The 25,537-nt window shown below is 42.7% G+C and overlaps 1 protein-coding gene across 1 annotated transcript in view; it reads right to left on the bottom strand.

Annotated features, from left to right (window-relative positions):
* Nucleotides 1-25,537, bottom strand: part of DSCAML1 (DS cell adhesion molecule like 1) — a 480,720-nt gene that overhangs the window by 103,242 nt on the left and 351,941 nt on the right. The window contains exons 5-8 of the mRNA XM_031961331.1: nucleotides 24,531-24,809; nucleotides 19,420-19,695; nucleotides 17,854-18,150; nucleotides 13,078-13,350 (exon numbers count right to left, since the gene is read on the bottom strand). Coding sequence (XP_031817191.1) covers nucleotides 13,078-13,350; nucleotides 17,854-18,150; nucleotides 19,420-19,695; nucleotides 24,531-24,809 — 1,125 coding nt within the window. The remainder of the gene's footprint in view (nucleotides 1-13,077; nucleotides 13,351-17,853; nucleotides 18,151-19,419; nucleotides 19,696-24,530; nucleotides 24,810-25,537) is intronic.

Here is a 25,537-nt window from a genome sequence, read left to right on the forward strand (position 1 = left end):
TCCACAGTAGACCCAAGGAGAGAATCAGTCAGTCAGTCAGTTGATAAACATTTATTAAGATGTTCCAGGCACTGTATTAAGTAAGTGGTGGGGATACAAAGAAAGCCAAAATATGGTCCCTGCTCCCAAGGAGCTCACAATGTGAACATGCACACCATTATGTACAAACAAGTCATATACAAGATAAGTTGAAGATAACCAGTAAACTGAAGGCACTAGAATTAAGGGACATCAAGAAAGGATTCCTGGGATATGAACAGACAATTCTCAGACAAAGAAATTGAAACTATTTCTAGCCATATGAAAAGATGCTCCAAGTCATAATTTATCAGAGAAATGCAAATTAAGACAACTCTGAGATACCACTACATACCTGTCAGACTGGCTAGAATGACAGGGAAAGATAATGCGGAATGTTGGAGGGGATGTGGGAAAACAGGGACACTGATACATTGTTGGTGGAATTGTGAATGCATCCAACCATTCTGGAGAGCAATTTGGGACTATGCTCAAGAAGTTATCAAACTGTGCATACCCTTTGTCCCAGCAGCGTTACTATTGGGCTTATATCCCAAAGAGATCTTTTTTTTTTTTTTTTTTAAATTTTTTTTTATTTAATAGCCTTATATTTACAGGATATATACATAGGTAACTTTATAGCATTAACAATTGCCAAACCTCTTGTTCCAATTTTTCACCTCTTACCTCTCACCCTCCCTAAATGTCAGGATGACCAGTAGATGTTAAAATATATTAAAATATAACTTAGATAACAATAAGTATACATGACTAAAACATTATTTTGCTGTACAAAAGAATCAGACTCTGAATTATTGTACAATTAGCTTGTGAAGGAAATCAAAATGCAGGTGTGCATAAATATAGGGATTGGGAATTCAATGTAATGGTTTTTAGTCATCTCCCAGGGTTCTTTTTCTGGTATAGCTAGTTCAGTTCATTACTGCTCCATTAGAAATGATTTGGTTGATCTCGTTGCTGAGGATGGCCTGATCCATCAGAACTGGTCATCATCTAGTATTGTTGTAGAAGTATATAATGATCTCCTGGTCCTGCTCATTTCACTCAGCATCAGTTCTGTAAGTCTCTCCAGGCCTTTCTGAAATCATCCTGTTGGTCATTTCTTACAGAACAGTAATATTCCATAATTTTCATATACCACAATTTATTCAGCCATTCTCCAACTGATGGACATCCATTCAGTTTCCAGTTTCTAGCCACTACAAAAAGGGCTGCCACAAACATTCGTGCACATACAGGTCCCTTTCCCTTCTTTATAATCTCTTTGGGATATAATCCCAGTAGTAACACTGCTGGATCAAAGGGTATGCACAGTTTGATAACTTTTTGAGCATAGATCCAAACTACTCTCCAAAATGGTTGGATTCGTTCACAACTCCACCAACAATGAATCAATGTCCCAGTTTTCCCACATCCCCTCCAACAATCATCATTATTTTTTCCTGTCATCTTAGCCAATCTGACAGGTGTGTAGTGGTATCTTAGAGTTGTCTTAATTTGCATTTCTCTGATTAATAATGACCAAAGAGATCTTAAAGAAGGGAAAGGGACCTGTATGTGCAAGAATGTTTGTGGCAGGTCTCTTTGTAGTGGCCAGAAATTGGAAACTGAGTGGCTGCCCATCAATTGGAGAATGGCTGAATAAATTGTGGTGTATGAATATTATGGAATATTATTATGGAATAAGGAATGACCAGCAGGATGATTTCAGAAAGGCCTGGAGAGAGTTACATGAACTGATGCTGAGTGAAACGAGCAGGGCCAAGAGATCATTATATACTTCAATAACAATACTATATGATGATCAATTCTGATGGATCTGGCCCTCTTCAACAATGAGATGAACCAAATCAGTTCCAATAGAGCAGTAATGAACTGAACCAGCTACACCCAGGGAAAGAACTCTGGGAGATGACTATGAACCAATCCCTATATTTTTGCTTGCCTGCATTTTTGATTTCCATCACAGGCTAATTGTACACTATTTCAAAGTCCAATTCTTTTTGTTCAGCAAAATAACTGTTAGGACATATATGCTTTAACATACTTAACAGGTATTGATCAACCTGCCATTGGGGGGAAGGAGGGGAAAAATTGGAACAAAAGGTTTGGCAATTATCAATGTTGTAAAATTACCCATGCATATAACTTGTAAATAAAAAAAAGAAAGGATTCCTATAGAAGGTAAAATTTTAGCTGGGATTTGAAGGAAGCCAGGAGGGAGAGAGGATAAGGAAGAAAATTACAGATCTGGCGGACAGCCAGTAAAAAAGTCTTGTATTGGCAGTAGCCAAGAGGCCAGTGTCTCTGAAGAGGTGTGTGTGTGTGTGTGTGTGTGTGTGTGTGTGTGTGTGTATGAAGGGCTTAAGGTATTGAAAGAGTGGAAGGTGGGATAAGTCATTAAGGGCTTTCAGTGCCCAAAAGATGATTTTTTTATTTGATCTTAAAGAGATGACAGGGAATCATTATGATTTTTGAGGGCTCACATGATCAGGAGTGCACTTTAGGAAGATCACTTTGGCAGCTCAGTGGAGGGTGAATTAGAGAGCTGGACTGGAGACCAATCAGCTGGCTATTGCAAGAATCCAGAATTGAGGGGAGGAGTGCCCATACCAGGGTGATGGCAGTGCCAGAGGAGACAAAGGAGTGTATGTGAGAGATGTTGTGAAGGCAAGACTAAGCAACCAAGTGGAGAGAGAGGGTGAGAGATTGACAAATTGTGAATAACACCTGGTTGCAGGATGAGTCAGCCTGGAGAAAGGAAGGCTGAGGCATCTTAAAGTCTACTGATCAGCTTCCTGCATCTCTGATGTGTGCAAAGCCAGTGGAAATGGGTTAAAACTGAAGCAGGGAAGATTATGAGATCATAGAGGGAAGTTAGGAGAAGCTCCCAGGTCCACAGAGTGGCCCACATCTGCAGAGCCTCTGGATATCCAGATCCTACCAGAGGGTCTAGACCTCTAGAGGTTACCTAGATTCACAGAGTTCTCAGGAAGATGTTCCCTTGTGAACTGATACAGACATTCTGGAGAGCAATTTGGAACTAGGTGCAAAGGGTAACCAAACTGTGCAACCAACAGTGTCACTACTGGGCTTGTATCAAAGAGATCTTAAAGGAGGGAAAGGGACCCACATGTGCAAAAATGTTTGTGGCAGCTCTGTTTGTAGTGGCAAGAAGCTGGAAACTGAGTGGATGCCCATCAATTGGAGAATAGCTGGATAAATTGTGGCATATGAATGCTATGGAATATTATTGTTCTGTAAGAAATGACCAGCAGGCTGATTTCAGAAAGTCCTGGAGAGACTTACATGAATTGATGCTGAATGAAATGAGCAGAACCAAGAGAACACTGTATACAGTAACAGCAAGATTATGTGATGATCAGCTGTGGTGGACTTGGTCTTCTCAGCAATACACTTATACAAGATAATTCCAATAGACTTGGGATGGAAAATAGAGAGAACTAATAAAGAAACTGAATGTGGATCAAAGCATATAATTTTCAGTTTTTGGTTTGCTTTTCCTTTGTTTGCTTTCGTAGTTTTTTCCTTTTTGTTCTTAGTTTTCCCTCACAACATGACTAATATGGAAATGTTTTAAAATGATTATACATGGATAATCTATTATCAGATTGTTTGCTATCTTACAGAGGTGGAAGGAAAGGAAGGGAGGGAGAAAAAATCTGGAACTCAGAATCTTACAAAAATGAATACTGAAAACTATCTTTACATGTAATTGGAAAAATGAAGTACTATTCAAAAAGTGGTTCTTCCCCACCTCTCCCAAAGGGGCTCATATTTAAAAGCTGACTTTAAGAAGTCTGACATTATCCATGGAGGGCTCAGGAAAAGAGAGATTATAAAGAAAAGAAGGAAGGAAGATAGAAGGAAATAAACATTTTATTAAGCACTATGTATCAGACACTGTTCTAAATGCATTACAGATATTATCTCATTTGCCTTTCACAACACTCTGGGAGTGCTATTATTATCCCCCATGAGGAAAATGAGGTAGATAAAGGTTAAGTGACTTGCTCAGGAACACATAATAAATAAGTGTCTTACAGCTAGATTTGAACTTTGGTCTCTCTGATTTCACATCCAGCTATCACTGAGATGCTTCTTGGAAGAGGCCCCAGACAGAGAGATCCCACAGAGGAGACTGGGGCAAGTACATATGTATCTTTTTTCTTTATAGTTTCCCTTTGAGTTAGCTTGGACGAGGAACCCTTCTTTTGGAGAGTATGAGTAGTAGAACTGTGTTTGTCATCTGCCCTGGCGGGTTTATCTGATCATTCATGTCATCAACTGATCTCCTAGAATGCCTTCCCCTGCCACTTAAGTCCTCCCCTCAGGAAATTTCCTCCATGTGCCAAAATCTTAGCCTCTGGTCTGCTTGTGTGTGTGTGGAGGAGGAATGGAGGGACTGGTTGGAGCCCGAGTGACTTTCAGATGGATGTTTCTTTTCCAAGGTCTAGATGGAGAAGCAGCTATTATCATTATGATAACTCAATTAGGCCACAGCTTCTCCAGCAAGTAGGGGGTAGGAGGAGAAGAGAGAAGAGCTTAACAAGGGCAAGCACTTAATAGATGGATGAGAACTCCTTTCTATAGTCTGGAAATTAAATTATAAGGCTGTCTACAGTCCAAGAGCTTTTCCCTAAGGCACCAACTACTCCCATTCTTGCCTTTTTAGTTTCCTTGATTGCTTCTTACCCCAAGAGCCTACCCCAAAGGCAGGAGGATGGGAGAAGACAGACCCTCATTTTCATCTGGATGTGTTGATAGACACAGGGAAAAGTGTCACTTACGTGGGGGCCTGCCTATGCCCTTAGTAGAATTCTAGGGAATGGGGGGGCAGTGGTGGAGGGGCTAGTGGGCAGGGGTAGGCTCTTCCTGGTCCTTCTGGCATGGACTTACTTTAAGACTGTCTTGGGGAGTTTGATTTTTTGGGAAGGATGGATCCTCACAGAGAGAAATCTCTTCCGTGACAATGATGGGATAGAAGATGGGGAAGATGGGAAAGAATTGTAGGCCTGGAGAGAAGGAATGACTTTTAGGATTTAAGTCATAAAGTGACAGCTTTTTGTCTCATTGGAATCTGGCTCTAGGGCCAATGATGGGATAGAAGAGCGAGGAAGTAAGGAGTCTCAAGGCTTCCAAGAGGAAAGTGCCCTAATGCCCTAGAATTAGTGAGCTGGATGCTCATTCCTCTGCACTACATGTAGTCAATCACTACATGATTTAGTCTTGCACTGATGACCCAAGTGTTGGATCTAAACAGAAAGAGAGCCTAAAAATCACCTTGCATGGAAGGAAACAGGAATTGGGATGACTCAGCTTGGAAAAGGAAGTCTTAAAAGACTTTGAAGGTTACTGATCAGATGTCTACATCTCTACTGGATGTGAAACAATCCAGTCAGATTGAAATTGGAGTAGGGAAGATGTATACATGAAGAAGACCTTTCAAATAAAAAGGATTTTGGAACAAAGGAGACAATACGAAGGGAACTGTTATAGATAATTGGGTAGGGATGAGGGAAGGAACAGAAAGATTCCTAAGACAGAGTCCCTGTCTTCAAGGACTCTACTGTTTCCTATTAGCTATAAGGTAAAATAGAAAATCCTCTTTAGTAACTACAAAACCTACCTTTCCAGACTAATACATTATTCTCCTTTATATCTTCTCCAGATGATTCAAACTGAGCTTTTTGTTGTTCTTCATATATGACATTCCATTTCCCATCATACATAACCTCCTTGCCTCTGCATTTTAGAAACATTTCTATACCATGGTAGTTAGGCGGCATAGCACATAGATCACTGAACTCAGAGTTAGGAGGATCTGAGCTCAAATACTCTTTTAGATACTTGTCTGCTGTCACTTATTCTGTCAGACTCAGTTTCCTCATATGTGAAAAGGGGGCAGTAATATCTACTGTGGAGGATTTTGTGAGATCAAGATAGATTTTATATATATATATATATATATATATATACATATTGCTTTGCAAACCTTAAAGCACCACATAAATGGAATCTATTATTAGTATTATCAGAATCATTCAAGGATCACTCCAAATACCACCTTTCCTAACCTTCTTTCTTCCTCATTCCTCCTTCTTCAATGTAATAAAAAAAACCTAAAAAAATGTATTGGGTCTTCTAGGGAAAAGTCTGTGGCTTCCTTTTTTGTAGGTCATCAGGAATAGGATTTAGTGGCCAGTCTGGTATGGTTTGGGTACCACTTAAGAAGAGCTAAAAAATAACTATTTATCCTGGGTACTTTAGACATTCATCTGCCTGAAATTCTGGGGTGGGGAGCAAGAGGGATTAGTCTAGGTGGCCTTTTAGGGATCCTCCTAGATCTCCATGGGAAGAGGAGGAGATAATTTCTGGAGAGGTGGCAAAACAAAAAACAATACAACACTTGCAGAATTCTGTATTCAGGTTCCATCCTGACTCCTCAGTGAAAGGAACAGTCCATACCCTTAACAACAAAGATTATCCTTTTCTTATGTGTTTTGGTGTTTGATGGATGATTACTGCCTGAGGTACACATTCCCCTCAATAAGGGAACCTTGAGAACCTCACTATGTGGTACCATTGGGCTTCTACCATTTAGTTTCTCTACCCAAGAAAAAGGGTCATCCTTCTAGAGAACAAGGTTAGAAGAGAGCAATTATTTCTAATGACCATTCCCTTTGACTTTCCCAAGTAGAATGTAAGCTTCTTGAAAGGAGAGACTGTCTTGCTTGTTTAAAGTTGTATGCTCAAGGCTTAACATACATTTTGCCTTGCACATATTGAATACTTAATGTTTTTTCCTTCCCCCCTTCCTTTAATCATGATAATGTCAGAGGAAGAGGTAGAAGAGGAGAATCTAAAGAGGAATCATGGTGGACAAGAGCAGCAGATATGGTAACCCAAATCATGGTCTACATAAAGCCATGGTCATTTGTGAAGAGCAAGTCCCTAGTGAATGATGTGTTGACTGATGGCTTGGGCCCGTAAAGACTTTATGGTACCTCTCAATGTCATTCTGCTAGACTGGACTCTTTATTTACTGCAGTCATTAGCAAACTATGGATGGTAGGAGAGACTGGACTTGCAGTAGTATTAAGTTGTAGACTAGGAGTTAGGAGACCTGGACACTGGTAGTCCTACCTTTGTCACCACCTTGCTCTGAGACTTTGGGCAAGCCACTTAAATTCTGTTTCTTCATTTCCTCATCTGTAGAATGGGATACTGTGCCTACCATCCCTTCGCTGAGGTGTTGTGGGGATCAAGTGAGACCCTGCATGTAAAAGTGTTTAGAAAATTACAAAGGGCCATACAAATGGAAGTGTTACTACAATCACAGAGGTGAGACAGCTGATATGTGGGGCAGGAAGATCATAGCTACTGCAAAGTACCCTAGGTGACCCTAAGGTCACCCTTAGGGTGACCCTAAGGAGTACACAAGCTTTTCTTCTATTCTAAGGATGATTGTAGACAGTAGATAAGAATAATCTTCTGGGGGTAATATCAAGATGGTCTATGGTAGGATAGTAGAAGGATATAGAGCTGTGTTTTGGAGGGAGAAAAAAGAAAGATAGCCAGGTGAGACCTTCTTACCAGAACAATATAGCTCTGTATTTCTGTTTCCTGTACTGTTTATTCTTTGGGGAGTCTTTCTCTTTCTGTAGTTCTGAATTGCCTGAGGTCTCAGGCACAGAATATGTTGAAGAGCTGAGAAATGATAACTCTTTGTCACATGGTCAGTGACAGTCATGACAATCCTCTCTGAACCTTTTCCTGTTCTTGTAGATTTGCTTGTGTCAGAGATTATGGTACCTTTATAATCAGTAGATGTGAAACCCTGACAAGGGGTCATTATTATTATTATGGCCTGCTTTTGATACTTAATGCCCTATGTCTTTAATAAAGAGGGCTTTTATATATCATTCTCCTGGCTTCTTCTATTGGCAAAATAAAATTCCTGCTAGCTGCTTTGATAATCCCTCTGCCCAATTTCTTTCCTTTCCATAAATTAAGATGTGCTTGGTTCATCTTTTTCATCTTTCGTAATAATCAAGGTGTCTTTAAAAGAGCTCTTTTGATAGTGTAGACAGCAGAAATACATTTCCTGACAAGTAGTGGGAATTTAAATTTTGGCCCAAACCCACTTGGTCAAGAATCTAGCATTCATCCCCAGATATCCTCTCATGCTCCTCATTTCGGCTAGGGTGGGGTAAAGAAAGGAAGCAGATTCCTAGCTGTGTGACCCTGGGGAAGTCACTTAATCCCAACTGTCTCAGCAAAAAATTAAAAAAGAAAGAAAGGAAGGAAGGAAGGAAGCATGCCAGGGGCTTTTTGGGTAGTAGGCGCACCTGTTTTGAGAGACGGCAAAGGAGGGTTGTAGAGTGTATTTGTGTTAGTTCATTCTGCATACCCACAGCCCCCAGGTGCCTTTAAAAAGGAGCCTTTGCTACTTGTTCAGAAACGTCCTGGCGCGAGCCAGAAGACGATGCCTTCCCTGCCTGTTTTCGGCTCTGGAGTTCCTAAGTGGTACTAATATGATGATGGAAATGTTCCCTCACATTCAGCACCCAGGAGCCCAGAGAGTCAGCTGCACCTTCTCATTTAATTAAAGATTTAGCATGCATGCCCAGAGCTGCTTTTATGCCACGTTATTCTGCAGCTAAAGGGGGCCCCAAAGACATCTTGTCCATGTTGGATTTATGTGCCTGCATCTCAGCATCCTGCCAGGGACCTTGCCTGATGTCCAGTGATATAAGTACTCCCCCTCCCAGCAAAGCTTGGCTTTCTCCTGCCAGCCAGTTCGCACTTGTGCCAAGGGCCCAGGGAAGCCATGTGCCAGCCTCCTCCGTGGCTCTGCCTCCTCCCTTCATCTCCCTGGGCCATAATCAGCTTGCCCAGGGAATTTTCGACTCAGCACCACCTGCAACCATTCCTAATCGCTGCCAGGAAAGCTGGCATGAAGGGGGCTGGGGCGGGGCTTGTAGGGAGGAAAACAAAGGTATTTGAGGAGCTGCCCCATCCCCACCCCAGCCAGCCCAGCCTGGTTCCTGCCACCCTGTTGTTCCAGCTTGGGAAGGGTCTGGCCCTCGGTCCTGCCTTGCCCTCGGGTACCTGCGGACTTGGACACCTTGTTAGTGTCCCCTTTCTGTGCCAGCCAGCACCTCCTTGGGCAGCCCCTGAAGGAGGGCATCAGTTAATCATGCTATATCATCACTAATTAGCTATGATGGGTTTTTCTGCAAAGCTGAATTTTTAATCAGAGTAAGGAGAGATTGGTGACTGGAGGTGTCAGGAAACAGGGTCAGGGGGTTGGTGGTGGTGGGCCGGGGGAGGAAATGCTTTGGACACAAAGAAAGGGCTCTCAGGTCTGCCCCCACTCCCAACCCAGCAAACCCCCTCCCCTTCTGGGACTGCATTTCTCCTAATGAATTTTCACAGCCTCCTGGGGTGGGGACACACACACACACACACACACACACACACACACACACACTCACACTCACACACACTCACACACACACATCCTTCAATGGCATCATCTGAGAAAACGCTGTTTTTCAGTGCAATCCAAAGAGCTTTAGCAAGTCACTGAGATGGAATGCATCAGATTCAATTCATTAGGACCGATGGCTCCCTGAATGGGGCTGAATAATTGATGGGCAGGAGCAGCTTGCAGGATGTGCAGTGTGCTCCACAGACTGAACACTGTAATTTTTTTTTTAAAAGCCAACAAACATGGCCAAACGCCGGGTGTGGATAAGCCGAGCAAAGGTTAGATGTTTTAATATGTGATGTTTACACTGTAAACTCTTGCTCCGCTGCTTGTAACGGGAAATGGATCCAGGCGGCCCACTGACAGCTGAGAGGGAGAGATGGGGCTTCGCTCTAATTCAGCTGCAACTGAGCTAATTTGCCGTGGCTGCTGCAAATCTCGGTGCACAATGATTGCGGTTGGGGTGCGTGGCTCGCGCAGGCAGCGCATGCTGGATCGCTGCTGGGTCTGGGGGAAGGGGGGGAAGAGCACCCTCAGAACTGTCAAAGGATCAGATTCAGAGCTGGAGGGATTTTGTCATCTAGTCCGACCCCCTCTTTATGTATAGATGATGAAATTGAAGCCCCCTGAAGCGAAGTTATTGGGGTCACTTGCTGTATGACCTTGGACATTTAACCTGAGTCTCATATTTTCTATTCCTTCTGTCTACCATCATGTCGACAAGTTCTACACAGTGTCACATGTAGTGACATTATTTTGTAGATGACAATCCATAATCATTTATATATCCATTACTAGACCTCCATTTTGTCCTTCCATAACCTTAAGCTCAATTGACCATTTTAATCCAATAGACATTTATTTGTCCACAATAGAACTCATTTTTCCTTATTCAAACTTTTTTATTTTCATTCTCCATCTCTTCTTCCTACTCCTAATCACCTAATGAATCACAAGGTTTCTTGAATTCATCCCTCTCTTTCAGTTCTCATTTCTACAACCCTAGACTAGTCCCTTATCATCTAATATATGGACTAAATAATAGCTTCCCAAATGGTTTCTCTGCCTCTTGTGTTCTGTTTCAATCCTTCCTGCACACAGTTACCAGATTAATTTTTCTTAAAGGATAATTTGTATAATTTTACTCCTCCACTCAGAAACCTTTAATGGCTCCCCGTTACCAAAAATGATTTATTCAAACTTCTTAGCAGGATATTTAAGGCCCTTCATCAGTTTAATCTCTCACTGATCCTCAATAGGAGCCTTCTATATGAGGGAGACTGGCTGATCCATCTACCATTTTCTAATTAATCAATATTCAATTGATCAGTCTTGCAAATATACCATCCATTTCCCCACCTCAGTGTCTTTGCTCAACTCTTCTTCTAACCTAGAATGTCTCCTCTAAAATCCTCTTCTTTTATTTAAATATCCACCATTCAAGGCCCATTTCAAGTTTTCCTCTGAAAAGCTCTCTCCAGACTTCCCAGACCACAGAGATTCCCCCATTTTCTGAACTCCGGTAGCATTCTAACAGTTATTGGGTTCTTATTGTACCTGGTCAGGTCTACTTATTAAACTTTCCATACATTCCACTCATCAGTTGCACTACAAGCTGGAATTTATGATAAAGACATAATGGACATAATATAAACTGGATTTTATGATAAAGACTTGTTTTGTTCTGTGTCCATGTTGCCCTACCAGGCAGGTGGTAGCTATATAACGCATATATCTTAAATTAATCACAAATACTTAATCACTATTTTTTGAATGAAACCATAACATTTTCAATTTTTCCTGCTACTTAAAACCTAATTCATGTTATCTGTAGGTCTTACCTATTTTTGTGCCTGAGTAACTTGGTCTTCAGGTTCCACTGATATCTAGTCTCTTTCCTTACCCTAAATTGTGTTTTTATCCTCCTGAAATGGCTCAGTGATGACAAAATCCTCTCTAGAAGACATAAATAATCAAACTTTGCATACCTATACTGGATGGAGACTTTTCTTCAGTTATATGTGAATGTCTAAAACTTTCTACAGTGTGTATTTTTAAAACTCCCCCAAATCAGGAATTAGGTTTATGTTTTTTTTTTAATGGATGGTACCCCATCAGTGGGGATCTGGGATTTCATTTGTGCAATGATTCTAGGTTAGCCAAGTAGCACAGTGGATAAAGTGCTGGGTCTGGAATAAGGGAGCCCTGAGTTCAAATCTAGCCTCAAACACATTAGTTGTGTCTGAGGACACAGCTGGATTTTCCCCATCTCTAAAATGAAGATCATCATAGCACCCACCCATGGATGTGGGTTGTTGTGAGGATTAAATGAGAGATGTTTTTAAAGCACCTTGCAAACCTTAAAGCACCACAGAAATGCTAGCAATTTATCCAATCAACTGAAACCTCTGGAATCTAAAATATGATCTTTGGGATTAGCTGTCACTCCACAAAATATCATCTTTATTTTGCCACTAACCATATGATGAGCCAAAGGCTCTTAGGTGGGTTCCCAGACAATATATATGCAGTACATTACCAAGCTTGTACTTTTAATCTCTGGTAGGAGTGACTGGGGAGTGTACTCCATCTGCATAGCTTTCAAGAACCCAAGAGTGACCTCCACACCACTAAGAGGTATGATAATAATTCTTTATTAGAGACTCAGTGAAGTACCAGGTATGGTGTGATTGGGGGTTGGCCAAAAATTAGGAGTGAGTTCATGGGAGAACCTGTCTTAGTAGGCTCTCACCCTTCACAATTTTACAAGAGAGAAACAGAGATTCTAACTCTATTATTTACTATGTTACCTCCTTTTCTAGAGGGCCACAGAATCCTGTATCCACTCTGTATAGATTTGTATGTATGAATATGTACGTATTCTTTTTTATTGTCTCCCCCAATAAAACTATGAACTCAAAGGCAGGGACTAATTATTCCTTTCTTTCTATCCCCAGAGCTCTATTCTTTTTTTTTTTTTAATTTCTCCAAAGGACTTTATTATTTTTTATCTTTTTAATAGTATTTTTAAAAATTTTCCAAATACATATAAAGTTACTTTTCAATATTCATTTCTGTAAGACTTTCAAATTTTTCTCCCTTCCTCCCTTACCTCCCCCTTCCCCAAGGCAGCAAGCAATCTAATCTAGGTTAAACATGTACAATCCTTCTAAACACATTTCCATATTTGTCATGAAGTGCAAAAAAAATCAGACCAAAGGGGGAAAAAAGCATGAAAAAGAAAAAGCAAGCAAAAACAAAGCAAGATGAAAATGCTATGCTTCAATCTACATTCAGTCTCCATAATTAAGAGCTCTACTCTTAATAAATGCTTATTGACTTATCAAGGTCCACTGATTATTAGTAGTACTAACAAGAAAGATATAAATTTTAGCTAAAACAGGATCCCTGCTCTCAGGGAGCTTATATCCAGGCAAGGAACAAGGTACACATGAAGGCAGATCTAAGCTATAATCATTTCTGATAAATCCCTTTAAGATGCTTTTTCTTGTTATCCTTACCTTTCACTGCAACATGGACACTCTGGCTGATGGACAGCTGAGGCTGAATAAGAACACTGCAGAGGTATTCCCCTTCATCCATCCCCTTCTGGACATCCATCAGTTTGAGCGTTCCATTCTCAAAGACCACCTGGCGATGGTTGTCAGGCAGCAACAAGGTATCTTTGTACCACTTGATGGAGTAGTAGGGATAGCCAATGACCCTGCAGTTGATAAGTGTGTCCCGACCTGCCACTGCTGTGATGTTCCTCATTGCCCGGATACTTGGGGGTCCTAGGCAGAGGTTGGGAGAGGGAAAACAGGGGGAAAAGTTAGCCACAGAGAGCTAGGTATCTCCCTGGAATTCTGTTCTCAGGTCACTTAGCAGCAGTGGGAGAGGAGTGTTAGGTCTGGTCAAAGAAGGGCTAGAGAAGAACTCCTCTGACTTGAAGTGATTGAGAAAAGCTGGGATTTGGGGCATTTCTCTGACCTCCCAAAGAAGCCTCTGAACTTACAAAATTGCTCACTTTAGAGGGTTCCCTCCCCTTCCTGGAAGTCACCCTTTTATAAGACAATAATCCACTAGCCAGCCTGGGGAGCAGAGGGATGGTTAGTACCTAAATGTACTCCTTCTTCCTGATGATTGTTAATTGTGCTTTACCCCCATGTGGACAATGAGATTTTCTGTCTTAATGTAAAATATACAGTCTTAAGTCTTTTAAATGTTTAAGAGAAGACTAAAACGAGGTCTTCCCTAAATAAGTTGGTGATTGTCTTTTTATATAGGAATACAGATTCCTGAATTAGCACATGGTGAGAAACAGCATTGCAGTGTCCAGAGTGAGGAGACCAGGATTCAAATCCCAGCTCTGTCAACAACTAGTTGTGTGACCTTGACTAAGTCCTTCCACTCAGTTTCCTCTTCTGTCCAATGGAGGGTTTTGATATGATGACCTCAAAGGTCTCTTCCAGCTCTAACATTCAAATCATGTCTGACTCTTGGTGACCCCCTTTTGGGTGTTTTCCTAGCAAAATACTGGAGACCTGTCTCTAGCTCATTTTACAGTGGGGAGATAATGCTTGTGGTAGTGGAATAAGAAATGTTCAAAAGGTAATTTTTTTTTAAAAACAAAATTAGCTGTGTAAGCAGGGGTGTGGAGGGAGAAAGAGAACAGAATTTGGTGATGTAAAGTATAGTCCTGTCACAGAGTCTTTTAGTAGGGCAGAGGGTAGAGAACAGGATTCCTATGGCCAGGGCCAAGGGAATACTTTAAAAAATAAAAAAAAGGATCTGGTGTCCATATAGGACTCCTTGGCCATCTCCAGGAACCAAAAGAAGGGGCTAAAAGGCAGTACTTTAGCCCAGAACTGGAGGACAGAAAGAGGATGGAGTAATCTGAAAAAGTCAGGAGACACAGATTTATAGACGGTTATAGGATTTAGAGCTGGAAAGAAACGTTTTTTCTCCGAGTTTCAATTTCTCTTCTATAAAATGAGGATAATGCCACTTGTGGTGCTATCTACTTCCCAAGTCATTTAATAGACCTTAAAAATTATACAAATATGAACTATTATTATTTTTAATAATAACAACATGAATGACTGTAATCCTAAGAACCAAAGTCTTAATGAGGTTAAATGTTCATAAATGGCAATGATAATAGTACTATCTGAAAGGGATTATTTTGTGTTATAAACCTTAAAATACCATATAAGCATGAGCTATTATTGTTAAAAAAAATAATATTAAGTACTAAGAATAATTATCATCTCAAGAGGCAAGACTTTGAGACTTAAATAGGAATGGTGACAGTAGCACCTGGATTTTGTCTTATAAACCTGAGCCAAGAAAAATGCATAATTTGAGTCTCAATGTGTGATTTATCTCGACTATATATAGTTGGCTTCCTGAACTTCCCTCACAGCAGAGGAAATACTAGGTGGGTAACTTAACTGATGGTCAAAGCTGGGACTGGGGGTAGCTGCCCAAGGCATATTTTTATAAATGCATATGTTTTTGTACTTATATATATCTCAATAATTCAACGGTCCTAAAATGGCATTAATGAAGGCATTCTTCTCACTTGGGCAGATCACTGCCCATCCCTGCCTTCTTATCCCACGAGATGCTTGTGTTTTTCTTTATTGCTTCTCTACTCAACAATCTGTAGGCTTTGCTTGAGGCTTTCTGACATTGTTTGGGTTCCAGTGGACCTTTCTTGGGCCAGCCACCGATTATCTTTTCCTTTCCTATATGACTAGTTTACTTCCTTTTCTGGTCACATATCTCCTGTAACCATCTGATCCAATTTTACAGATGAGGAAACTGAGGCTTAAAGAAGTTATATGACCTGCCCAGAGTCATACAGACAAGAAAAGATCAGAGAGGAGATTTGAATCCATCATCTGTGCCTCCAGAGCAAATGCTTATTCTACTGTATCAAGTTCCCTCTTAATATCCCTTTACTTATTGATTATCATTAAAATATGTTATAACTCTCTTGCACAACACTGATTTTAATATTAAAAGAAGAATTACATAGATATGCTTATTAAAGGTGATTGACACTTCATGGAAGCTATCCTACAAAGAGTCCAGAAGAGGGATTCCCAGATAAGGAAGTTCTTCAGATTAGTGGTGTCAAACTCAAATAGAACTCCTCCCAGGGAAAGCACATTGACTTAAAAAAATCAGAAATTAACATTGTCTATATTGTACTGTATTTTGTATTTATTTTTTGAAACATTTCCCAATTATGTTTTAGTGTGGTTCTAGCCACACTCAGGAGTTTTTCAGACTGCCTACTGGTCCTAAGTTTGACACCTCTGCTCTAGGTATCTCTTTATGAGATAAAATTTTAATGATTTAAAACTATGTCTTGAAATATTTCGGGGCCTCCCAATGAGATTTGCTAAAAATAATCATCATTCACTCAAATAATCCATGATGATTTAAAAAAATGTTTCATAACCACTACATGTGAGGAGCTAAATGGATATAAAATGTTTACTATGCAAATTATGGAAGGCTTCTTCACTGAGTTAGTCCTTCACTACATATACCTAGGATAGGAGTAGCAGCTGGAAAAGGAGCTGGGCCCAGAATTGAAAAAGAAGAGAGAAGGCTGGATGGAAGTGGGAGATTGCCACTGGACTTTTAATAACCTTAACCTCCAATTTGATACAAAAACTAATATATATATATATATATATATATATATATATATACATACATATATTTTAAAACACATTATGCTAGTGATGTGGCACATTTGAAAATCTTAGAGCACTTTAGTCTCTCAAAAAAAGAGAGACTAACTCTTTAGCAGTTGACGTAAGTGAGAAAGGAGAGATCCATACATTTTTTTAATACGAGAAAATCATGTTTTCCAGGAGATGGAGGAATCTATTTTGTGATATCAAATCTCATGTGCCCACATTAAGGCTCAATGACTCTGGTGCAGAGTAACACAAAGGGAGTATAATTTCAGTCTGGGTATAACTTTTATGAATTTCTTTTTGCAATGAAAAGTATGTATGACTTTATAATGGAATGAGGGTGCTATCCGAGAGGAAGTGACAGGAGGAGGAGACCAAGACCCGAGGGTACCCTCTTTGATTGTGAAACTTCTTCTTTTGGGTGATGCTTATGAAAAGTCAGCTAGAGGATGAGCAAGGATGCCCTGTATCACTGTATCTCTTTCCTAATATTCTACAGAAAGATGTCTATCTATGAGAGGAAAGTGGGCAATCAAGATCTGCTCTACTTTCCTTCTCCCCCACTGAACAAAAGAAAGACATGTTTTGTATTGTGGCCTTGCAGTAATCATGGCCGCAACCATTGGCTAGGTGCAGTTCAGGGTTGGGTAGTCTGGCAATATGTTGCAGTGGAAAATCCAACCCTCTCACTTAACTTGGGAGGATACTGAGGGTAAGGCAGGAGAAGTGACTTGTTTAAGGTCATACAGCGATCAGTGATTAGAGTTGTCATTTCAGCCCATTTCTTTTGACTCCAGATCCAGTACTTTCCCCCACACCATGATAAAGGGGCTGCTGCCTCCATATCTCTGAGAGGTTAGCCAATAAAGATTGAATGAGGAAGATGGCAGAAAAGAAATAAAACCTACATGGGATTGGGCTGACTCCTTGACTCTAGTTCCACTCTCTAGACCTGGAGTTGAAGACCCCTTTTATATTCACAGTTCTGTGATTTATTTTTCACCTTAATCTTAACTCTTCCCATGGGTAGTCCAGGGTGTAATTCATGACTAGGGGACAGCTGGACTGGTTCCTTTCCCAACTCGGGTGGGCCGGGGTCCCAAGCGGTGGTTGGGAGGAAATGGGCTATATAACAAGTAACTCTGTGAGGTCTCTGGCTCCACAGTGCCCCTCCATCTTCCTAGTCCTGGCAGGCTGGCATGCAGTGGTAAGGGAAGTCGGATGGTGGGTGAATCTGGGGCAGGCCTGAGCCCCTCAGTGACCGGGGAGAGGGAGAGAAGAGGGGCAGGATTAAGGAGGGGAGAGGCCGAGAGAGAAGAGGCCTAAGGCAGAAAAGGATGGGGAATAAAACACATCACTCATACACACAAATGAGAATGGCAGAACAAGGGGGCGGAGTCAAAAGAGAGGTGGGAGAGAGAGACAGAGTGGGGATGGGGAGAGAGTGAGATCCTCCACCCAAATCAAAAGCATAATTAACAATCGTAATCAATAATAATAACCACAATGATAACGGTGACCAAAAAGATGACAAAGGAAATCAATCGCCTATTCTGATATTTAAATGTAGACAGGCACCTCTTACGTTTATTCGCGCTTGGTATTCAGCACTGCCCACTGAGTTCCGTGCAGCGCATCGGTAGACACCCCCATCTCGGATCTGGGGGGCCGTGACATTCATGTGGCTGATGGTCGTGCCGTCTGACATGGTGTACTGGTTGGTGCGGTGCCCGCCGTCCCGCTGGATCGGCTCATCGTCCAGGGCCCAGGTGACGGTGGGAGGCGGGGCGCCTTTAGCTGCGCACATCAGAGAGAACTGCTCCCCGGGGTTTACCACCTTCTCGCTGAAGGAGGAGATGATTCGGGGTGTCCCATCTGGGAAGGGGCAGGAGGAAACCAGCCTTGGTATCACCACACAACACAGAGTGAGTCCCTGGGGCCTTTCCCCCACCCCAGTGGAACTAGGAGACCCGGGGGGCAGGAAAAGCCCCAGCGACCTGCCCAAGGCACCAGTCAGGTCTGTCTCCGGGCACTCCTTCTTGGCCAGAGCCGGAAGATCGGGATTCTAATCCTAGCTCATGATTTTGGGAAATCGCTTAGTCCCTCTGTGCCTCAGCTTCCTCATCTGTAAAGGGGGAAAGTGATGCTTGTCCCATCTACCCCCCAGGTGACCGTGAGGACCAAACAGATGTAAAATGAGGCGTAGTGAAAAGAATGTTTGATTTGGAATCAGAAAACTTGGGCTGGAATCCAGAGGCCATCAATGAACTAGCTGATTGACGCTGGACAAGTCACTTTCCTTTTTCTGAGGTTCAGTTTCCTAAAATGGGGATGACAAATTTAACTGCTTGTAGGATCATCATGAGGACAGCACTTTGCCAATTTAAGAGTGCCAGACATAGGAAGAGGAGACATTGCTAATCTGTGAATTTAAAACTGGATATTCCTGAATACGTTGTTGTTATTACTATTATGGCTAGGTTTGCCACATTTGCATGCCGCACATTTTGGATTCAGATACAGATGCTGACCTGAGCCAGGGCCGGGCTGTCCTGTCTGTGCCCCAGCCACCGGAGGCTACCTCTCCTAGTGTTTAACCAGATGATGGATGGAAGTCACTTTTCTGTGAGTCACGGTAACATAAAAGCTGGCTCTGGATCCAGCAGACCGGGAGAGCTCCAGGGGAGGTCCCTGCCCAAGCCTGGGAGTCTGGCAGGGCCAGGCCGGCCCCCAGCACCGACAGGAGGCACATCAGGGCTCCTCCCCCTCCCCTCTGCACAAGCCTCTCCTTCCTCTGGCCCACTCAGGCCTGGGCCCTGGCCCTCAGCCTTAACTAATCCTCCTTGAGGTGAGAGCTGATAAAGGCCGCAAGTAGGATTGGTCCTAAGAAACTCGGGGAGATCAGTTGGGTTTTGGCAGGGATTCTGGAAGATAAAGAGCCTTCAGAACCCCAAGAATGGATAGGGCAGAACTTCAGGCCCTGTGAGAGGCGGAGAGTGAGAGGGGCTTTGCTTTCTGCCCTGGCCAGGGTGGCCAGGGCGTAGGGGTGTGTGTGTGTGTGTGTGTGTGTGTGAGTGTGAGTGTGCGTGTGCGTGCCTGAGTGCCTGCCTGCTCTCTCAGCCCCTTCCCTTGCACTCTGCTCACCCTCCAGAACAATGATGGCGAAGTCCTGGGCTGTCTGGGCTTTGCGGGTGGCGAAGCACTGATACGCTCCGGAGTGGCTTTTCTGGGCCGAGGTGATGAGCAGGGTCTCGTTGCTGAGGCCGCGGATTGAGACGGTCTCATCCGGGACCACCAGCTCCGTGTTGCGGTACCAGCGGATGGTGAGCTCCGGGGGGCCCGTCAGGGCACAGGACAGGATCACGGTGCTCCCGATGCCTGTCTTCAGCTGCTTTGGCGTCAGGGTCACATGGAGGGGGTCTGGGCCGGGAGGGGGGGCCAAGGAGAAAGAGAAGAAAAAAAAGGCTTACTGCTGGGGGTGCAGGGGAAACAGCCCGGCCTGGGGAGTGGGGGTGGGATATTCGGGGCTGAGCTTGGACAAGTCACCTAACAGCAGAGTGGCGACGGGGTCAGGAGCCATCTGATTCAAATTCTTCCCCTGACGCTAATTGTGTGACTTCTGGAAGGCTGTAACCTCTGTGCCTCAGGTTCTTTGGTCTGTAAAACGAGGGGGCCGCATTATGTGGCCTCTAAGGCTCCCTCCAGCCCTGCTGTGCTGTGAGTCTATGATTCACAGCCTCTTTTTTCCTAGCGAACTCCTCACTAGGTGAGGAATTAGGGCTTTGAAGTTCCAGGGGAGGATTCCTTCAGCTGGACACCCTTTGTGCTACTAAGTGAGGCAGAGTTACTTCCAGCAACTCGGCTGGTCCCAGAGAGTATGTAGATGCCTTGATCCCCCTTCCTTTCTCCTTTCCTCTTCTCCCCAACCTGCATAGGGCTCTGCTTTCTATTTCTCCTAGGTTCAACCTGTCCCGGGGTCCTGTCCCCGTGTGGCAGCTCACAGTGGAAGGATGCCCCGGACCTTGCAGGTGTGCATGGCTGTGAGGGGCTAGGAGCGTGGGGATGTGCGTGTGTGCGGGTGGGGGCATGTGCACATATGTGTGCCTGGCTGAAGGGGCTGCCGAGGGATGCTCACTTCTGTGGGGGCGTGCTCAGCAAAGCCCTTCTGTCCCATGTATGCACGAATGCCAATGTCTCACACATGTGAGGGCCAGCACATATTGGTTGGCGTGTACATGTGTGTATGTTTGCGTATACAGACATACATATGTTGGAGTGTTTTTAATGTGCGTCCATGTGCCAGGAGGTGAGGAGTAAGCATGTGTGAGCCCAGGCGTGCTGGGCCAGGGTTTAGGCCTGCAGCAGTCACCCACACTCAGGCGGGTGGTTTTTCGCTCTCCCACTGCCCAGCCCCTTTACCCCAGCTGGGTTCCTCAATCAGTGTCTATGAGCTTCATCAGTGAATGGAAATTCCGTGCTCTTCTTCCGCTTGGGATCATGCGTCTCAGAACTTTCTTTCTTTTTTGACAGAAGCTCTGGCACTGTATTGCTCTACCTGGATGACTGGGTCATGAGTGTGAGTGCATGCACACACACATGCACCTGCACTCTGAGTTAGTGCCCAGTTTTTAATGGAAGGAGCCTACCAACTCTGTCCAGCGATGCTCTAGGGGAGGATGCGTTAAACCGAACCTAAATCAGACTCCCATCCACAAACCCCAATCCATCTTTCTGCTGCTGTTTGCATGTCTCAGGCTTATTTAATATAGCTCAGGTCCCAACAGGAAACACAAGGCACCTTAATATTGAACTTTCAGCATTTCATCCAAAGCATTTACATCACTTACTGTCATTCTCAACACATGGGGTTGATTTGCTGGGGACCGCTGTCTGCTCTTCCAACCACACTGTAAATCTTAGCAGGGACAGCTCTGCCACAGGAGCACCATAGATAATATCACCCACTAGCTCCCTGTGCAGCCTGGGAAAGGGGGGAGGTGCAGACCATGGGCTTTGTAGCTTGATCCTTAGAGGAACTAGACTAAGCCAAGGAATGGTACCATCTTTGAGAGGGAAGGGGGCCCAAGGATATCTGTGCCTCTCAAGGATGAGAAAAGAGCTTTCTGGGACATTCTGTCTCCTTAAGTGGCTTATTCCCTGAAGGGAGCCCCATTCTTTTGGGAAAGTCCCTTCTATCACCTCTTCAGTTCTAGATATGCAACCTCCCATGTTGCCTTTAGGAAGAGCAAATAAATGCTCAGGGCTTCAGGTCACATCTGCTCCACACCCCTCACATCCTGAGAAAGGGTAGAGAGGGCAGGCTCCCACATAGTCCAGTCCACCAGGCACATGTCCTACTTCCCTCTGTATCACCCTCCCAAATCCTTATTCTGCCTCATTTCCATATATTCTGGGAAAACAAGAATACATAGATTCCCAAGCATAGACAGAAGGAAGAACCTTAGATTTTCGCTTTTGGCAGTTTGATTGGTATGACACTGAATAAAGAGATTAATTTAAAAAGAATTGTCATTTTTATTATAGCAGCTCAGTCTATCCATGAGCACTTGATATTCTTTCAGTTATTTAGAGCTAACCTTATTTGTGTGGAAAGTGAACCTTAAGAGAATCTCTAGCCAGAGTCCCTGGTTTTACAGTTGAGTAAACTGAGGCATAGAGAGGAGAGATTTTCTTGAGGTCACATAGCTAGTTAGTGACAAGTTTCTGAATGTCAATATAGTACTTTTCTTCAATATACTAAATAATTTCTCACTCAATAAAAAAAGAGACTGAGTTGGATCCTGGTGGTCTAGTAATCTAGTTAGAAATGAGGAGCTTCACGTATGACTAAGCTGACAACTCTTCTCCTTGCTCATGGATCCACACATGTGCATATACTGATCCATCAATTTCCCTCCTTCCTTCCTTCCTTCCTTCCTTCCTTCCTTCCTTCCTTCCTTCCTTCCATCCATCCATCTCTCCATATCACCAAGATTGGCAGTGTAGGGGCAGTCCACAAGCACTATCCTACTACTGACTTGCTCCATTTTTGTTCTACGCTAGTTCTCTCCTCTTTAGGCACTCTGATGGTGCACACCTTCCAGGAATCTCATCATAATGGCTGAACTCATGTGTGGATACTCAAGAAATCTGCATAGCCCATCACAGCTCAGAACTCTTGAGCTCAAGAAATCTGCCAGCCTCAGCCTCCCTGGTAGCTGGGATTACAAGTGTGTGACATCCCATGTGGCTAACATCCTTTTTTACTTAGGAAAGTGACAGCAATGTGTATGTTTCCAAACTGTGCTTTTGTTTATCCTGATATCCCTCCACTCCTATGGGTGAGATGGATTCTATGTAAGCTTCTTTTGTCTATTAGAAAAACTTTATTTTGAGTCCCAATTTAGAAGTTACCTCCTTGTCTTTCTAATCTTCCCCTCCTAAAATCCAATTGAGCTCTTTCTCCTGAAACTTTCCAAAGCAGTTTTCCTATACCATCTCCTTGACATAGACCCTACTTTTGGAAGTGACTTTAGTGGTCATTTGATCAATTTAATGTTTGCCAAACTGGGCTGTAAGGAACATTCTAAGTTTTTTTTAAACGAACCTTATATTATTTAATAGGCATTGACAATGATTTCAAAAGCAAGATTTTTGAAAAAATTTTGTTTCAGCTGATGGGTTCTAAATCCTTCCCAACTCTAATTCATCTACCACCCAATTGTCAAAGAGATCTTCCTCACGCATAGTTCTGACCATATCATCACTTACTCAGTAAATTCCAGTGTCTCTCCATCACCTGCCAGATGCAATATAAAATATTCTGGTAGATATTCAAAATCCTTCATAACCTGCTTTCCTCCCATCTGTCGTGTCCTCATATACCTTATCCCCCCTATCCCCTTACGAATTCTGCCATCAGTGACACTGGCCTCCATGGCACCACTTGCACAACATATTCCATCTCTAGATTTTGGACATTTTCACTAGTTGTCCTCCATGCCTGGAATGTTCTCCTTCACTGTCTCTGCCTCCTGGCTTTCCTGGCTTCCTTCCAGCCCCAGCTAACATTTCACTTTTTACAAGAAGCCTTTCCTAATCTCCCTTATGCTAATATCTTCCCTTTAATGACTATCTAAAATTTATCCTGTAAATAGCTTTCTTGGTACACAGTTGTTTTTATTTTCCTCATGAGCTCTTTGAGAGCAAGAATCATTTTTTGCCATTCTTTGTATCTCCTGTGCTTAGTATGTGTCCTGGCACATAGCAGGTGCTTGATAAATTCTTGTGGACTGACTTAAGGAAAGGTTTGAAAACCATTGATCTAGTCTAACCTCCTAATTTTACAGATGAGGAAACTGAGTGCTAGAAAAATGGAGTGCCTTGTCCCAGGTCATATAAGCATTAAAGATGATCCAGGATATGATTAGAGGCCCTCTAATTTTAAATATACTTTCCCCCACCATACCATACATAATTTGTTTTCATGTGTTTCCCCCATTAGATCATAAGCCTCTTAAGAACTCAGCCTGGGATGGATCTATTTTTGTATCCCTTAGCTTGGTGCCGTGTGCATAGAAGGCACTATATAAGTATTTATTGAATGAATAATGAATGAATGGATGGATGGATGGATGGATGAATGAACGAATGAATAAGGTACAATCAGTAATTGTACTTTTCTTTACCCCATATTGGGAAATGGCAAGGAGGGTTATGATTAGCCCATTAGGATTCTACACACACATTCCTTCCTTCTTAGCTTCTGAGGTTGCTTGATTCTTTCTTTTATATGAACAGTCCATTATTTGGCAGAGGGGAGAGGATGAGGTGGAAGATAGAAGAGGGAGAGAGACATTATTTCATATCCAAGTGACTTGAATGGGCATTACATTTCCCTTAAGGTAGACTCTATCTAGATGGAACAATAGCATGGAACAACTTTTCCTCCACAGAGAGGGACATTCTGAAGAAGTTTGGACTACTGGTCCTAAGAAACAGATACCAAACAATCAGTTTTTGAGCACCTTCTATATTCCAAACGTTATGTTAGGTGCTAGAGCTTCAAAGACAAAAATCCAAGAAGCTTAGTATAATTTGGCTCTGTTTCCTTGGTTGGAAAAACATGGGTTATTTTTAAAGGCCACTAGAAAAATGCTCTTTTATCACTCTCAACATTTTTGGGGAGTGATCCAGATGGAGTTCTGAAGCTGGGAGCTTTTGCAGCCCTGTTCTGGCAACCCACGTGCACTTACCGATGACTGTGAGGGTGCCTGTGGCTTCCGCTGAGCCGAAGGTATTGGTGACCTCGCAGATGTAGGTACCACTGTCCTCAGTCCGCAGGTCGCTAATGGTCAGCCCTGTGATGCGCTTGGTCCAGCGGCTGTCCGTGGGGAGGGGCCGCCCATCCTTGAGCCACCTGATCGCAGGAGCAGGGTAGCCTGAGGCAGTGCAGGGCAACTCCACTGTCTGGCCTGCTCTCACTTCCCTGGAATGGAAGCTGTCGAGGATGGTGGGGGTCGATTCAGCTGGGTCTGTAAGGCAAAAGAGAATTAGAATCATTCCTCAAGTGAGCTTGACTTCAATTCCTGAAAAATGAGCATTATGGGGATGGTTGTTGAACATATAGAAAGGAAGCCAATGGTTACAAAGAGCCAGTGCAGATTCATCAAGAAGAGGTCATGTCAGACTAACCTTATTTTCTTTTCTGATAGGATTACTAGATTAGTAGATGAGGGAGATTCTATAGTCTATTTTACCTGGTTTTTAGCTAGGTTTTTTGATGAAGAATTTTCCTACAGGGAAGATAGGGAGATAGTGACTAGATGATTATACAGTTATAAGTATTTAGAACTGGTTGAATGGAAGACTCAACATCAGCCTAGCAGAAGGTCTCTAGTGGAATAAGTGTGGCTCTTTGATGTTTAATATTTTTTAAAAAATGACTTGGAGAAAGACATAGTTAAAATGCACATCAGATTTGTGACACAAACTGGGAGGGATATTTAATACATTGGATGGTAGTAACCAAAAAGATCTTGACAGACTGGATCATTGAGTTCAAACTACTAAAATGAAATTCAAGAGAGATAAATGCAAAGTCTTGTTCTTGGGCATAAACAATCAACTTCAGTAGTACAAAATGCTAAAGTTTTTAATGAACCACAAACACAATGTGAATTAGCAATGCCATGTGGCAGTCAAAAAAGGTAAGGTATTCTTAGGTTGTATATAGAAGGTATAATTTCTGGGAATAAAGAAG

This window comes from Sarcophilus harrisii, chromosome 3 (assembly GCF_902635505.1).
Source record: "Sarcophilus harrisii chromosome 3, mSarHar1.11, whole genome shotgun sequence".
NCBI lineage: Eukaryota > Metazoa > Chordata > Mammalia > Dasyuromorphia > Dasyuridae > Sarcophilus > Sarcophilus harrisii.